At 41.6% G+C, this 16,991-nt stretch overlaps 1 protein-coding gene across 4 annotated transcripts in view; it reads right to left on the bottom strand.

Moving 5' to 3' along the window:
* The window catches only part of LOC120304222 (neurotrimin), a 610,216-nt gene that overhangs the window by 249,487 nt on the left and 343,738 nt on the right, over positions 1-16,991 (bottom strand). For 3 of the 4 annotated variants that reach the window (XM_039334538.1, XM_039334539.1, XM_039334540.1), the window contains exon 1: positions 2,111-3,034. In XM_039334538.1, the coding sequence (XP_039190472.1) occupies positions 2,111-2,277 (167 nt within the window). In that variant the 5' untranslated portion in view covers positions 2,278-3,034. Of the gene's footprint in view, positions 1-2,110; positions 3,035-16,991 lie in introns of those variants that run through there. The other variant, XM_039334537.1, reaches the window with a different exon arrangement.

The following is a 16,991-nucleotide window of genomic DNA, read 5'->3' as shown; positions in this document are numbered from 1 at the left end:
GGCCAACAAGAAGAAAAACATGCCATTTCAACAAATAGTAAGCCTGGATACCCAATTCAAGATCCTTTCGCTCCATTTAAATTGTGTTTTGGGATGTGCTAATCCTACAATTCTGTGCATGGATGAGAGGAAGGGGTTTCTGCTCAAATCTTAATAGCTGCCAAATGCTTATAAGAAAAATCATTGTCATCATCATCATCATCAGTCTTTGTATGGAACTCGATATCATCTTTTATTAGGCTCTAGTTAAGGCTCAGAGTCTGTTTCCAGATAGGCTATCGACTGCTTGGCCCTTGGAAGTGATGCCTTAGGCTAGGGCAGGGGTAGGCAACCTTGGCTCTTTTATGACTTGTGGACTTCAACTCCCAGAATTCCTGAGCCAACATGGCTGGCTCAGGAATTCTGGGAGTTGAAGTCCGTGAGTCATAAAAGAGCCAAGGTTGCCTACCCCTGGGCTAGGGGCATCCAGCCATGGCAATTTTAAGACTTCTGGATTTCAACTCCCAGAATTCTCCCATCAGCTATGTTGGCTGGGGAATTCTGGGAGTTGAGGTCCACAGGTAGAAGGGGTAGAAGAGGGTAGAAGGAAGACAAATATAAAATCCCAATTTTTTATCCTCTATGGCAAATCATTTATCACTTGTTTTTTTTTTTTAGTTTGCTTTTTTTCTTTTCATATCTATATGACCACCGGTCTAATTAAAATTAAAGCTTCATGGTATAACAGGGCATAGTTCCTTTACAGACAGCTAACATAAACTACATTATGTTAATTCAGTAGTAATGAGTTTCAGCATACGCTACAATATTTATTTCTGATCAGATAATTTGGGAATGCAGCCATGTTCTGACCTAGGCATTTCTCCATCTTTCTAAAGAACCTTGCTTTATCATTCTTGGAGAATAAATAAATAAATAAGTAAGTAAATAAATAGTGATCTCCCAACTTCTTCATTCAGTTCTGACAGCTCAAAAATTCTGCCTAGAAGCCCATAAGAATTAAAGTGGCGTAAAGCTGGTATTACATCTGTAGCCTGGTTACGCAACTCCTTGTGGTATATCATTCTGCACTGTACATTAATCTCATTAATTCTTGCTGTTTCAACAAATTACGGATTTCATTGCTTAACAGTGCTGAGTGAAAACATGACATCAGCTTTCCAAAGACTCACACTGTTGTGTTGTGGGCCTCTCTGAACTGTTGTTCCCCTGAGGCAGGGGTGTCCAAATCTTGGCAACTTTAAGACCTGTGGACTTCCAACTCCCAGAATCCACCAACCAGCCCTGCTGGCTGGGGAATTCTGGGAGTTGAAGTCCACAGGTCTTAAAGTTGCCACAGCTGGACACCCATGCCCTAAGGCCTCACTTCCAAGGGCCAGGCAGTCTCTCGCTTATCTGGAAACAGATTTTGAGCACCAAGTTTCAAGCGTAGAATATCATCGAAATATCATTCCCAGAAGGGGAGAAAACATTTAAACATCAGGGTTCAGTTGGATTGGAAGGCACCCCTCTCAAATCCCTGCAGCAAACCCTTTCCTGCTTCCCCCATTTCCAGCTTCCTCCTCCTGCAAACAGCAGCCAGGAGAGGATAACCCAGCCAGAATCTCCTCTTCCACCTTCCGGAAAAGGCCAGCGCTTTTCAGAACCAACAGTCCCACAAATGTCTGACTGGCTCCTTCTGGAAGACGGGGCTAGCAGTCTTTTAGCCTAGCTGCTGGATAGCCTCCATATCCATACCTCAACCACAGCGCCAGGCAGGTAGAGCAGAAATATGCTCCAGACCCAGCCTCTGGGAAGAAGAGAGAAGAGCAGTACCAGACCCATCATCCCCTGCTTCTCTTCATGCCTGCAGCCATCCCGGACTCCGACAAGAGCCCCCAGATTGCAACTACTTTTTTCTTTTCTTTTTGGCTTTACACCCCCCCCTCCCCAAGCCCAGAGGATTTTAGCTGGCTCCCCGAGATTTCTTACCCCATCCCCCAAATCTCCAACCCTCCAAGCCGCCCGTTCTGCCCCATCTTAGCCCATCTCCCCTAGTACTACCCCCTCCCCTTCCCAGTCCCCCTCCCTCGCCCCCCCCTGAACCCCCAGGGCAAGCCTGCGCTCCTACCTGAGGGTGGCGCTCTCTCCTTGCCTGACCGTCACGTTGTCCATGGCCTTGGGGAAGGTGGCTTCTCCGCTGCGCACCGGCACTCCTGCGGGCACAAGGAAGAGCAGCCTGAGACACACGACCACCAGGCACCGCCAGGGCAGGACCAAGCCCCCCACGAGCCCCATCCTGCGATGCGGGGACTAGTTAGCGCTAGACAAGATCCACCCCGGCGGGGGCGCAAAGCGCAAGAGCCAAAAGGGCACCAGCAGTCCCAAAAACTGGGGGCCAAAAAAAAAAAAAAAGACGGGGTGATGGAGGAAGGGGGTGCGGAACCCCTGGCAATCCAGAGCCGAGCAGAGGCGGCAAGAGAAGCAGCAGCAGGAGGAGGAGGAGGGGAAGAAGCGGCGGCGAAGGTGGCCGGCTGCTGCGCGCTTCACCAGCCCCGCTTTGCGGCGCGGAGTTCAGCGGGCATCCCCCGCTTGGCCAGCCCGAGCTGGAGCGCTGCTGCCTCGGAAGGGGAGATGCCGCCGCCGCCGCCGGTCCGCAGCCTGCCCGTCCAGAGTTCCCAAAGTCCCGGCTCCGGCGAGCCCGAATGCAAAGCCCGGGCTAAGCCTCCGGGACGCCCGGGCAACTTCTTGCCGGCCGAGCCCAGCTGCGCTCCGGCTGGGCGAATTGCGGCGCGGAGTTCCTGGTTGCCTGGGCGCGAGAGACAGGCAGACAGGCAGGCAGGCGGCGGCGGCGGCTGGCGGGGCCCCGCTTCAGCCGGCCGGCTCGGCGCTGTCCCCGGGCTGGGCGGCTCGGCGCTGTCCCCAGTGCCGGAATGGCCCGCTGGCCGCCCGGCGCACGCAGACACGCCCGCGCCGACTTCCCGGGGTTGTCATGGCAGCCAGTCCATCACTGACCGCCACTTCGGGCTCCCCGGCGCAGGCGGTGGCGCGGAGCAGCCCAGCCTCCTTCGCCCGCGCAGCTCAGCCCAGGGCGCCGGGAGTGGGGGGGGGGCGCGGATTAACCCGCGAGACGCCGACGGTGCACCTTGGAGCAGCAGCGGCGGCGGCAGCGGGAAGGAGGGGGGGGCGGTCGGGTTTCACCTTCCCACCCACCCACTCTTTCCCCGTCCAGCTCTCTTCCCCCTCTGCGAGTACTTTCTCTCTCCCCCCCCCCGCGTCCCCTCTCGCCCCCGAAGCTGGCGCTTGCCTCGGTGCAAACAGGCTGGAGTAGCTCTCCCTGCTTTGGCTGGCCCAGTTTGCAGTCCAGTTTGGAGAGGCAGAGCGCCAACTTCGCTTCTTCCTCCCTTCCCCCCAGGGCTCCTTCAACAACAACCCTGTAGGAGAGGGGGACAGGGCTGGAAGGGGAGGCACTTGCCCCAAAGTCACCTGGTGCTTGACCTGGGTCTGCTGGGTCTCCAAAGGCAGCACCCTCCCCTTGACTTGCAATAGGATGCATAGTTTTATTTATTTCCCCCCTTTATTATACATAATAATGTAATATAATGTAATATAATTGTATTAATATTAATATATAGTATACAAACTATATATATATATATATATATATATATATATATATATATATATATATATATATATATATATATATATATATATTATAATGAAATATATTAATATAATTAGATCATATATAGCATGGTATAAATTATACAAACACACACATACAAATATATATGATATATTGTAATATAATGATATTAAGAAAATTATTAGATAATAATATACAGTATAATATACTATATATAGTATATTATCAGTATAATATACTATATATAGTACATTATACAAATACACACAAATATATATAATGTAATATAATGTTAATATAATTAGATAATATATAGTATAATATATATTATATGAACACACACACACACACACACACACATTTATTTCTCCCTAGCTGGCCCCAACAAACCCAGCTGGCTTTGATGCCTAAGGAAGGACTAGAACTCCCAGTCTCCTGGTGTTTGGCCCAAAGTCACCCAACCGGCTCTCATGGCTGAAGCTGAGGCAAGATTAGAACTGTCAGTCTCCCAGGGATTGGCCCAAAATCACTCAGTCTCTTTCACGCTTAAGATGGGAACAACTCAGTCTCCTGATGCCTAGTCTGGTGCCTTAACCATGACTAGACCAAACTCCATTAATCTGGAATATGTCGTGTTTTTCATACAATGCTGCCTTGTACAATAGGATAAGGATTAATAGACTCTGGAAATGTCCATAACGCTCTAATATTGGAACATGTCCTGCACCCTGCAGAATGTTTTCCCAATTTTGCAAGACAACCTTCGTCCTGAAGCCGCACTGAACACATCTGGAGGAGACCAGGCTGGAAAAAGTGCAACATTGATTTTTTAGAAAAGTATGAAAGAGAATAGATGTTTTAAATGCTACTTCCCCAAGCTTGTGGAAGTTCATTCATAAATGTATCAATATGTTAATTTACTAATTAACATATTAGTACTAAACCATATTACCACAAGTGGCACGGTAGATTAATGCTATAGCAATCCTAATTACATTATGCCTTAGTATACTGTGTAAATCCAGTTAGTGTTTAATTCATTCATTAAAAAAACAAAACAAAAAAAAGCCTCACTTTAATTGAGTTGTCCCCAATCTATGAATGGGGGCTTGTGAGTAAGCAACCTCCTTACAATGCTTGTATTCACACAACAGACTAAGCACATGTTCACCAATTGCATTTGAATTTTGTGGCATTTTGTGCATGTTGTTGTACAATCACTAAATCATGCCCAAGCCTCAACAACCCCATGGACCATAGCATGTCAGGGTCCACCTGTCCTCCACTCTCTCTTGGAGTTTGCTCAAATTTGTGCTCATTGCGTTGATGACACTATCCAACCATCTCATCCTCTACCATCCCCTTTCTCCTTTTGCCTTCCATCTTTCCCAACACTGGGGTCTTTTCCAATGAGTCCAGTCTTCTCATCTGAGGGCCAAAGTATTTGAACTTCAGCTTCAGGATCTCTCCTTTCCAAGGACTGTCATGGGTTGATTTCCTTTAGCATTGACTGGTTTGATCTTCTTGGAACTCTCAAAAGACTTCTTTTAAGGAAAGCATGGCTTATGTTAACTATGGGTAAGCATTGGGTTAGATTAGAATAACAGAGTTGGAAGAGACCTTGTACATCATCTAGTCTAACCCCCTGCCCAAACAGGAGATCCTACACCATTTCTTCTTGAAAGCTTCCAATGATGAAGCTCCCACAACTTCTGAAGGCAATCTGTTCCATTGGTTGATTGTTCTCACTGTCAGAAAAGTTCTCCTTATTTCCAGGTTGAATGTCTCCTTGACCAGTTCCCATCCTTATTCCTTGTCTGGCCTTCAGGTGCTTTGGAAAATAGGCTGACCCCCGCCTCTCTGTGACAGCCCCTCAAATATTGGAAGACTGCTACCATGTCTCTCCTGGTCCTTCTCTTCACTAGACTAGACTAGCCCAGTTCCTGTAACCATTCTTCATATGTTTTAGCCTGTAACCATTCTTCATATGTTATTAGACCAGGGTTGAACCTGGTCAATATTGGCCTAAATCCTTTGAAAAGGTGGTGATGGGGGAGAAACTAGGGGTTATTATTCCTTTCTCAGCTTCTTAGGTCCTGATTTCTAGCTATTTACAGGATTTTTTAAAAAAAGAAAGTTGGGTTGGAGTAGGGCAGTGTTTCCCAAACTTGACAATTTTAAGGCATGTGGACTTCAACTCCCAGAATTCCACAGCCAGTGTTGCTGGCTGTGGAATTCTGGGAGTTGAAGTCCTCATGCCTTAAAATTGTCAAGTTTGGGAAACACTGGAGTAGGGGGTCAGAAAATGTAGCTAATTTATTTCACACAGCACACCTGCTAGCAATTAGACTCCCCCACTTTATTATAAATTGCTACCAAAGGAGCTGTTGGGTTCTAAAATGGTGACCTAGATGCAAAAGAGTTCATTAGCCCATTACTAATCTCTAGAGTCATCCGGTGCTTTGTAAAACATTATTTAATTTGCTAACTGTGCCACTTAATCTCCAGCATTCTGAAATCTGCCAGGCAGAGAAGACACTTCATAAAACAATAAAGCCTTATTATGATTGCTTGTGCTGGTGGGTCACAAGGGGGAAAAGCATCTTTCTGGGCTTTATCATTTCCTCATTTCCTCCCTTTTAAAAAGGTTTCCAAGTGGTTGGCTTCAGCAGTTGTGAAAGGCGGTGGATGAGCAGCCTTGGAAGGGAAAAGATTGTGATGTTTTAGTGGCTTTTTATCACCATTTCTCTTGATAAAGAGGAAGAAAAGAATGAAAACCATACAATCCAATGATTCTAGGCTCAACTGTAATTTCCCTAGGAGAAAATATGCTAGTATATCACGTGCTTGAACATTTTGGAGTGGGAAAAAATATGCACTTTAATTGAATCTCCATATTTTATCCACGCAGGGATGACTCTTTGGGATTGCACTTCTTGAATCAACTATAACGGATTGGTTCACACATAGCACAAACCATGGTTTACAAATCACAGTGGCTGACTTTGTGTACAATCGGAAGCCGCAAATAAACCACATTAGACTTTAATGTGAGATCTGAATTCCATTCTGCTTAAGTCAAAAGTAAAACAAAATTAATGAAGTTTGGTCTGGGCTCAAATATAGAAACGGAACTCTTGAAGTTTACCCAAATCACAATTTATGGTGTGGTGTGCTGTGAAACCCAGCCTGCTGAAGTTTATTCAGTTAATTATGGTTGAGTAGACTATGGTTTATGGTGTGAACTTGGATAGCCCTGACCGTTCTGGGTGACATTGTATACACAGGAGTTGTCTATGTTCAGCTGCAACTCCCTTGGATTCAGCTGAAGCCATTCACTCCCAGGGCAACAGGAGATAATGTCAGCCCATCAGTATTATCAACTCCAGAAATTGACAAGACAGTTTAAATGTCCACTTGTTCTTTTGTTTCCCTTGAATGCTGATGTAATGCTTTCCACGATAAATCAGCTGGAAGGAATTGACATAAAAACAATGTAAAAGAAATAACGAGTTGGAAAGACTAGACATGTGCAGATATTTCTACCTCACCTCTGGTTGAGTCTGGCTGAAGATCGATGTGCAAGAGAGAGAAGGACAGCCCCCTCTCTGTTGGCAAAGATGACTGCAGCCTGTTACATTTGGGAAATGTTAAAGGATGTACCTCACCAGGTGGCAGGTTTGCTTCAAAGTTATAAGCTGATGGGAGATTGCCAAAGATTCCCAGGGCTGTTGCCAGATTAGGAAATCATTAGGAATTATAATTCTCCAACTTCTAGAAGGGCATGGCTTCCTACTTTGGATTTAGAGCAGCAGTCTCCAATCTTTTTATCACCAGAGACTGGTTTGGTGGGAAACAATTTTTCCACGGACCAAGGACTGTGTGTGGAATGGTTTCACATGTTGTCTAGATTCAGCACATGCACAGATGAAGTTTTGCTCACTTGTGCGGCCCAGTTCCTAATAGTCCGGGGACCGGTACTAATCTACAACAAGGAGGTTGGGGACCCCTATTTTAGAGGAACAATTTCTACATTCCTGTCCCTTGAACAAAGGAGTCCAGTTTTGTCTAGTAACACACAAAATTCTAGTTACCTGGAGACTCCAATCAGCCCAATTCACCTTAACTATGATGGGGTCAGTTCTTTCTAAAGTCATGGTGGTGCAGTGGTTAGAATGAAGCATTGCAGACTAATTCTGACGACTGCCAGCGGTTTGATCCTGATCGGCTCAAGGTTAACTCAGGCTTCCATCCTTCCAAGGATAGTAAAATGAGGACCCAGATTTTTGGGGGGCAAGATGCTGACTCTGTAAACCGCTTAGAGAGGGCTGTAAAGCACTATGAAGCAGTATATAAGTCTAAGTGCTATTGCTATCCAGAATTGCTCCTCTGCATTGAAAAAAAACCCATCTCTTTACTGGGCAGGGGGCCATATACTGTATGCTCTTTGATTGCTTCATTCAATTTAGCACACATGTCTCACCAGAATTGTTCCATTTCCTTGCCATTCCTCTCTGCCTCTTTTTTGGATCTGCAGTACATATACATAAATCAAACTGTCACCACTCATCTTGCCCCTGACAGCTGTAATTGCTCCAGGATTTAAAAATATCTGCAGACAATAAGCACAATAAACATACATGTGTTTTTAAAAAAACCCTCTGAAAAAAGAGTCAAGAAGCCTTTAAAATCGGCAGCCACTCCTAGAGGAATCTTATGATCAAGTGATCAGCTGTGAAACAAAAACCTTATAATGGGGAATGTTGAGAACTTATAAAATCTTGTCTGTTTGCCTGCCTATCCAATCAGGGAGAAAAACCTTTGGTGTAGAGCACAGGTGGGTCACGAGTGACCTGGCACATGTTCCAATTTTTTTTTTTAAAGGTTCATTTTCTTCAATGCATCTTTTTTGCTCCTGTGCATCTTTGAAATAAAATGTAGCATTAGTGCTTTGAGCTCTTAAACAAAGGAGAAATGAAGTCTGTTCTCTCAGTTTGTATTGAGATTGGTTGCCCTGAGTTCAGTCATGGAGTGTAATGCACTTTGTTGAAAAAAATCAGTCCATGTGGGCTATTTTATAGGAATGGCAGAGTTAGAATGCAATGCAGTATTGCAGGCTAACTCTTCCCAGTGCCAAGAGTTCGACCCTGACTGAATGTAAAACTGACTTTGTAAACCATTTAGGGCTGTAAAGCACTATGAAGCAGTATATAAATATTATAGCTTAGTAGGTTACATGAAGACCAAAAAGGTTGAGTAACTTATACTTCAAACATAATTTTCTTAGAATAGTGCAAGATGGCTGTGTTTTAACCTAGATAAAGTCTCTCTCTCTGAGATTGGAGAACACAAACTTCTATACTGATTCAGAACTTTTTACTAGAAATTCAGAACATTCTACTCAAGGAACATCTACATATTTATATATTTCTATCTGCATATGGTATCTTTATGTGTGTGTGTGTGTGAGAGAGAGAGAGAGAGAGAGAGGGAGGGAGGAAGAGAGAAAAAGAGAGAGAGAGAGAAAAGAGAGAGAAAGAGAGAGAGAGAAAGAGAGAAAGAGAGAGATCTGAAAGATAACCAGATGCAAATGCAAAGACTACTAAAACACAAAACCATTCAAAAGAAAACATTTATATGTATGACAATAAACTCCCTTTCGTTCCCTTTAGTTTACTATTGCTACTCTAACATTGTCCACTATTCCTATTAATATGATTTGGAAGAATGCATAGTTATTAAAAAAATAAGCTGAGAAAGCATTAATATTCTTTACGTTAGTACCACAAAACTCAACATGAATGTGTGTGGGGTGCAAAACAACTCTCAAGGTCTCCAGATCTTGGAGGACTAATATCCCTTCTTTGTGTGTGTGGAGTCCTTGGTGCTCTCTCAGCTCAGGGATCCATTAATTTTAATATAGCAGGGCAGTTATTGTAATTTTAACTAAATTACGGTTCAATATTAATAACAACATTTTCATTGGAGATTAACAGAGTCTGGCTGAAAGCACTGCAGTTCTCCCCAACAAAATATTCTTCAAATTTAGTCTCAGCATGGACAAAACAAGCAGTTGAGTTTAGAAGGAAATTGAAAATGGAAATATAACATAGATTAACATAATTTCTGGGTTCGCATCACATCTTCAACCCAAGCTAAACTAGCCACTTTTATTTTGTAGTACAATGTGAATGAATCCAGAGGGGGGTCTTCAAAGCATATTCTTGGATGGAAGAGGCAACCTGAGCTTCTGGATGTCAGAGAATAAGCGAGGATCTCAAGCCCTCAGTCCCTACCTTAAAGTATCATCAGGACACTGTATCTCTTGAGTTTATTTGTGTTGGGAAACTGCCAGCGAGGCTGGAAGGAGGGGGCAAGCAAGGGCCTAGTTGGGAATCATTGCACAGCTTCAAGTGGCATAAGTTTGAACTCCTGCAAGATTCATGAAAATGTATCTGATTGTTTCCAAGGGAAGGCAAGCAGTCTGGTGAGATTCTTATAACATACGTGGTAGACAATAAAGTGACTGACTTCAGCTATTTATATGTGGTTGCTTGTGTTTGAAAATGTGGCTTCCCATTGTTTCCAAAGCTATCCTTGCATTCTTGTTGGGTTCACTCAATAGAAACCACTTATGTATTTGTATGGCTGGCACTGATGAATTTACCTAGTTTTGGTAATGAAACATCTACAAGAAAACAACTGAGCTCAGAGAGCCCCAAGGACCCTCCCCCCACACACACAAACACATTTCAACCCTGATCTACACATATTCTCCTTTATTAGAAATCACCTACAAGGGTTCATTCAAGCCAATATGCTAATCAGCTCAGTTATAGACTTAAGGTTAGGGGCTCCATCCACACAATATCGTGAACCATTTAATTATTTTATGGATCGACGTAACACGCAAATGCAGAAAATGATTTAAATCTGGAACCAGGGAAGGCAGGTGGTATGGATACTGTCACTGAACCCTAATCAGCCACACCACAAAGTTTTATACAAGTTTATTCAATCATACATGTGACAACCATCTCTTAGTCTAAAAGGTTGTATGTACCTATCCAATGAGAATTTGCAGTGCAAATCCTCCAGAAAAAAAGAATTTGTCTGTTTCTCTGTCTATTTCATCTATCTATCTGTCTGTGTCTGTCTATCCGTCCGTCTGTCTGTTTGTCTATCTTTCAACTCTATCATGTATCTCTTTCTCTCCCTCCTTCTCTCATATCTATCTATCTATCTATCTATCTATCTATCTATCTATCTATCTATCTATCTATCTATCTATCTATCTATCTATCTAATCACCCGTCCACCCACCTACCCACCTATCTATCTATCTATCTATCTATCTATCTATCTATCTATCTATCTATCTATCTATCTATCTATCTATCTATCTAATCACCCGTCCACCCACCTACCCACCTATCTATCTATCTATCTATCTATCTATCTATCTATCTATCTATCTATCTATCTATCTATCTATCTAATCACCCGTCCACCCACCCACCCATCCATCCATCCATCCATCCATCAATCCACCCACCCACCCATCCATCCATCCATCCATCCATCCATCCATCCATCCATCCATCCATCCATCCATCTATCTAATCACCCATCCACCCACCCATCTATCTATCTATCTATCTATCTATCTATCTATCTATCTATCTATCTATCTATCTATCTATCTATCTATCTAGCTATCTAGCTATCTAGCTATCTAGCTAGCTAGCTATCCATCTATCATCTATCTATCTATCAAATTTACATGCCACCCATCTTACTCTGCAAAGCGACTCTAGATAGCACACTTTCCTCAGATTAATATGATGATCTTGTAAATGAAATAAAATGAAACAGGCGGGTAAAAGAAAAAGAATGGAAAATAAAGAAAACCTGGAAAGAAGAGGGAAGGAGGAAGAGAGATATTCTTAAGTACCCTGTAATATTTCCAGGAACTTTTGCTGAAGAAATATCCTGAGCTTCATGTTCATTTGGCATGAGGAGATCAAGAGCAGCTCACAAATGAATCACCAGGGAGGGAAGTTCTATCAAACATACAAAAAGGGGGAGTATTGGCAGATCTCTGTCTCTAAAAAAGCCACAAAGCTTTGGTGTAGCTTCAGAGGCTTCTTTTAAAACAAACCATTGATCTAAGCCATGCTTAATGAGAGAAAGCTCAACAGATTTATTCTTAGTTTTTCAGATTTTTGTTCTTTTGAATCCAGAAAATTGGGAGTTGGGTGGGGAGGAACACTGCAAATTTCCTCTGGGAAAAGCCACAAATATTTTAAATAATCTTTTTTTTTAAGAGGGGGGGCATTGCACAGGTTGCTGTATTAAAGTTATGTGTTAATTAGTCTTGCACTCTGAGGTTTCTTCCATTCCACCCACAAGTCTTATAGCATTAAACTTGGTGAATTTATCATCTTGTTTCTTTTCTACTTCAAAAAATTATGCTACTCTGGGTGGGAAAGGCCCTGTTGAAAAACTAGGAGGGGAAAATGTAATTTGAGAACTTGGCAATATTTCAGCTAAACATTGACCTACTCTATATTGGTATCTGCCATCAGGCTGAGAGTCAATTTCTAGTTTAGCCCTGCTGATCTACATACATAGTACTCAACTTATGACAGTTTGTTTAGTGACTGTTTGACATTACAACATCAAAAAGCAGCTGTTTTTCACACTTACAACGGTTGCAGCACCCCCATTCCTTGATCAGTTGTTCATTGCTTTTTTCAGTGCCACTGTAATTTTGAACAGTCACTGAACAAATATTTAAGTCAAGGACTATGTGTAAATAAAAGCTTAACATCCAGTTCAGCACGTAGGATAGCTCCTCTATGAAATATTGTGCATATTCTAGTTCTGAAGATTATCAAGAGAAATTTCAGTCTCTTTGAGCCATCTTCTTTCTTGCATGTCTCCATCTTTTGGCACAGGGATAAACCATGTTATTCTATTGTCTGTGACGGAAGACAAAATGGGGCTTTTCACTCAACTACCCACCTCAAATATTCTCTAGAATCTTAGTTCAACATGAACAATAGAATGGTGTTCTCCCCTTCAGGCTAATTTAGGGATGAAGGTAAAGGTCTCACAGGGCAGCCCAGCCTTCTCCTTGAAGAGAAGGTGATAACTGAGTTATTTATTTATCTATTTATTCAATTTGTATGGCTGTCCATCTTATCTAAGCAACTTTGGGCAGCTTACCCATGGGTAAACAAACAAACAAACAAACAATAAAGAGCATGTTTCAAACCAATGTACAAACAGATTTAAAAAAATATGTATAATCAATTTAAAATTTTAAAAATATAATCAATTTAAAAAATATAAAATCATGGTAATTAGTGAATAGTATAGTATGAATTTATTCTGCACCAACCCCACCATTGTTAGAACACCAGGCATGATGGCAGAACCATGTCTTCTGGCTCTTCTTTATTAAGAATTTATTTATTAAAAACATTCACATGGCCTCCCAACTCACTCAGCCAGCACCTCGAATTGGACCTGGAAACAAATCAACAACAAATACAGCTTCCGCAAGAGAGATGACGTATGCAAATCTAGACTTGCACAAAACCACACAGGATGCTGCATTTGCAACCAATTAAACCTTCCTGATACTTTTCAAGAGCCACCCCATCTCGACCCCATTGCAATAATCAAGATGGGACTTTTTGACCAAAAGCTGAGAGGGTCAGCATCTATTCTAGGTCAGGGGGAGATTATATTCCACAGGGCTGGTGCCACAACAGGAAAAGTTTCTTTTTCTGGGTCTCCCCTGGTGACATTATTCTGTAGACAGGACACATACCACATCTTTTCTGCCTTCTCCTGATGGGACAAAGGTCATTAACCATGTCAAGCATGGAAGATCAGCTAAGCGCTCCTATTTCAACTATCTGTTATCGTTCTAACAATAGGACCTTCCCCACCTTCTGCTCTTCAATCTGCTCAACCTACTCATTTATCAGAAAAAGGGAACACAATTTCTGAGCGGAAATACAAGTTCCACCCAAGCATCCTTGGAATTTCCTCCTTTTTCAAAAACAAATCCTAACCCTAACCTTCAAAACAAAGAACCCACCAGATTTCATGTGTGGCTGACTTTCTTTCTTTCTTTCTCTTTCTTTCTTTCTTTCTTTCTTTCTTTCTTTCTTTCTTTCTTTCTTTCTTTCTTTCTTTTTTCTTTTTTAACTGGAATGCTGTTGTTGTTTCAGAGCAAAACTGAGATAGTCCCCGTCCTTGGAGTTGGTATATCCATTTGTCCCTCCTTGCTTTCCATATATGCTAAGGGAAACTGTGCATTTGCAGCAAATGGAGTTGGAATTCCGTGGGAGGACGTTTTTGTATTTGTTTTAAATATCCCTTCGTGTAAACATAAACACAGGCTTTTTCTGAACCAAAAATAGAGCATTGTTTTAAAGTTTCAGGCTGACGTGTGGCAGAACGGTTTTATTCTCTTTTAAAAAAAAAATAAAAATGGGAAATTCCCCATCGACACTGGCATACTATTATGCTATGCTTCAGCAAATGCCTTATTTTATTCCACCCTTCCAAACAAACCTGACTTGTCCACCTACTTGTCTCCAACCCTTGCAAATCACACATCTGTTTCTTATTTTAAGGCCAAGGAACACCTTTAATTGCTATCCTGCTCTTTTTAAAGTATACTTTGCTAAGCAAGACAATTAGTATGCATTCAGTGCCACTGCTATGCACGGAGTTTAATCTTTAAATATTCATCCATAGATTTTTTTTTCTTTGAAAAAATAAAAAACTGTAAACACTTGGGTGGTTCAAATGTCCCAAGTCATGTTCCATAGGGGAAGTTATTAAACAGGATTGATCTTTGCTGTCCTTGGTACAAATCAATATAGCTCTTTAAAAAATGGAAGAGAAGACTGCTGCATGGGTTCTGAAGAGCCTTTGTTATAGTCACACTTTGAAAATTGAAACTCATTCACAACACCCTTCCTATTGCAGTACGTCTCCCCACCCCATCTATATTTGATCAGCATAAGGATCCCTGATGGTGTCAGGCTATAAAAAATGCTTCATCTGTCACTCAAAAGCATTTTGTAATACATATTGCATTAACTTAACACTTTCATAATACAATCCAGAATGAATTCTAATAAGTGTACATTTTTGATATGGGGGAAAAAGATAAAAGTGACAAATAACCTCACGGAGAGCCAGCCGTAGTGTTTGGGGAATGAAAAGAGTTTGGCTCCAATCTGAAATAGAACTGAAGTATTTCATATCTTTTGGGTGGTCTGCTTTATCTGGTATCATCAGTGATCAGCCAGGAAGTACAACCTACTCCCAAACTAGGTTTTGATTAATTCATCAGATATCACAGAAATCATGATTTGTTTCAATCATGGTTTGTTGAATTAGCCATTATGGCTTGATTCATACAGATCCAAGTCAGCCATCATAGTTAACTATATCTTAAATCAGGACTCAGCAGATATGATCCCATTATGATTTGCGGATTTCAACTCCCAGAATTCCTGAGCCAGCAAGGTTGCGAAGGGGCCATAGTCGCCCACTTTGGCTTAAATAAATCTGACCACCATGGTTTGTTAAGCTGTGGTTTGCAACTCAGCATTCTGAGTCCATCCAGTCAGCTGTCATTTATTCAACAAGCAATGGCATGCTAAGCCATGAATTTTGATTTACAAACCACAATAGTTTCATAACATAGTCATGTCAAACTGCCAGCCCCCAGGCCAGATGCGTCACGCCAAAACCGCACCCATCCCATTGCCGGCAATGGGGGAAAAGTCCTGATACGTTGTGTGATGTCACGTGACATCGTGAGTTTGACATGCCTGACATAACATATGCTAAGCCAAACCAAATAAATCATGTCTAAGCACAATGCGTGGATCTAACCATTCATTAGAAATTTGATGAAGTTTTTCTTGGCTTTTAACAATTTAAACTACTTGAACTGAGGAAGTCTATACAAACCAATGTTTCTTTGTGTAGGGTGAAATATTTAAAGGTAGAATAAGTCCTTTTTTACAGAATGACAAAACTTAATTTTCAGCTGGAACTATCTTTTTTTTTTTTTTACATGACCTACAACATAACAACATTCTGTCACCAAATTTCTGCCCATTGAATGATGCAGTTTCTAGAAATGACAACTGGATAATTGTAAAGTGAGGAGAAAGGTAATTTTGTTAAAATAAATCCCCCAGTGCCCTGAATACAGGATCACCTTTTAAGCCTCTAAGCTCACTTTGATTCGTGTCTTACTTTATACTTGGATTCAGACCATCCTACCTGTGAGAAAATATTGGCAAAAAAAGCTTTAGAATTTATGTGATGAGGTTCACACATTGCACAAAACCATAGAGTTAATGCATAGAGTAGAATGTAATTGGTTTCACACAATGTACTTAGCCCTTCGCTATAGTTTCTAACCTCTACTCCTTCAGTTCATTGACAAATAACAGTCTCTACAAGGAGATTGTGTGAATGAGAACTTTGCATCCGTGTCTGGGTGGGCATGCACGCATTACTCAAAATTGATTGTTTTGTCAGCGTTGAAAAATCAGGAAGTTAAAACGCCATTGATATTTCAAACAGACATGCTGAACAATAACGAAGCATCACACTATTAGAGAACAATGGTTGACTGAATTCAGACAGACATATTTCTTCATATCAGCTGTCGAGATATTTTAGATGTTCATCTTTTAAGCTGAAGAATGATTCTATTTTAGAGGACAAGGGGTTACCCACAAATCCATGCTTAAGTAACTACAATGAGACCCACTGCTCTATTAACAAACTTATTTTTGATTTGATTGCCATTCCAGCTGACCCTCACAGCTCCCTCTGTCCAAGAATAATATTCATAAAAATAGTGCTGTTAAATAAGACGCTTGGCTTGAATCTGAAAATTTGGAAAAATGATCTCATAAATTATAGTCCCGGAGTACCATCCATCCTCAAATATTTACAGGCGAGGTTGCCTCTGAATTGTGGGAACTGAGCATAATTGCATGAAAATTGACAAGGCACAAATGCCAAGAATTCTGTTAACCTTTAATATCTTGAGGGGAAAAAAAACCCTGTCCCCTTATAATTATCTCCTTCCTTTGTTTTAAATGTTACTGATGAATATTTAGTGAGAAAAGCAAATAATAATAATAAAAAACCCTCAAAGGTGTTTAAAACTTACACCTTTGGAGCACAAATCTACCAGATCTAACTATTACAAAGCCATTCATTCTTAAAAAAAAAAAATGATGATGACAGAACTCAACATATGGGATTGCCAGCAACACCTACTAATTCTGTTCATATGACCATA

This window comes from Crotalus tigris, unplaced genomic scaffold, assembly GCF_016545835.1.
Source record: "Crotalus tigris isolate CLP2741 ecotype Arizona unplaced genomic scaffold, ASM1654583v1 scf7180000017631.5181431, whole genome shotgun sequence".
Classification (NCBI taxonomy): Eukaryota; Metazoa; Chordata; class Lepidosauria; order Squamata; family Viperidae; genus Crotalus; species Crotalus tigris.
The sequence above is the reverse complement of the archived record's forward strand: the minus strand, read 5'-3'. Positions and strand labels throughout refer to the sequence as shown.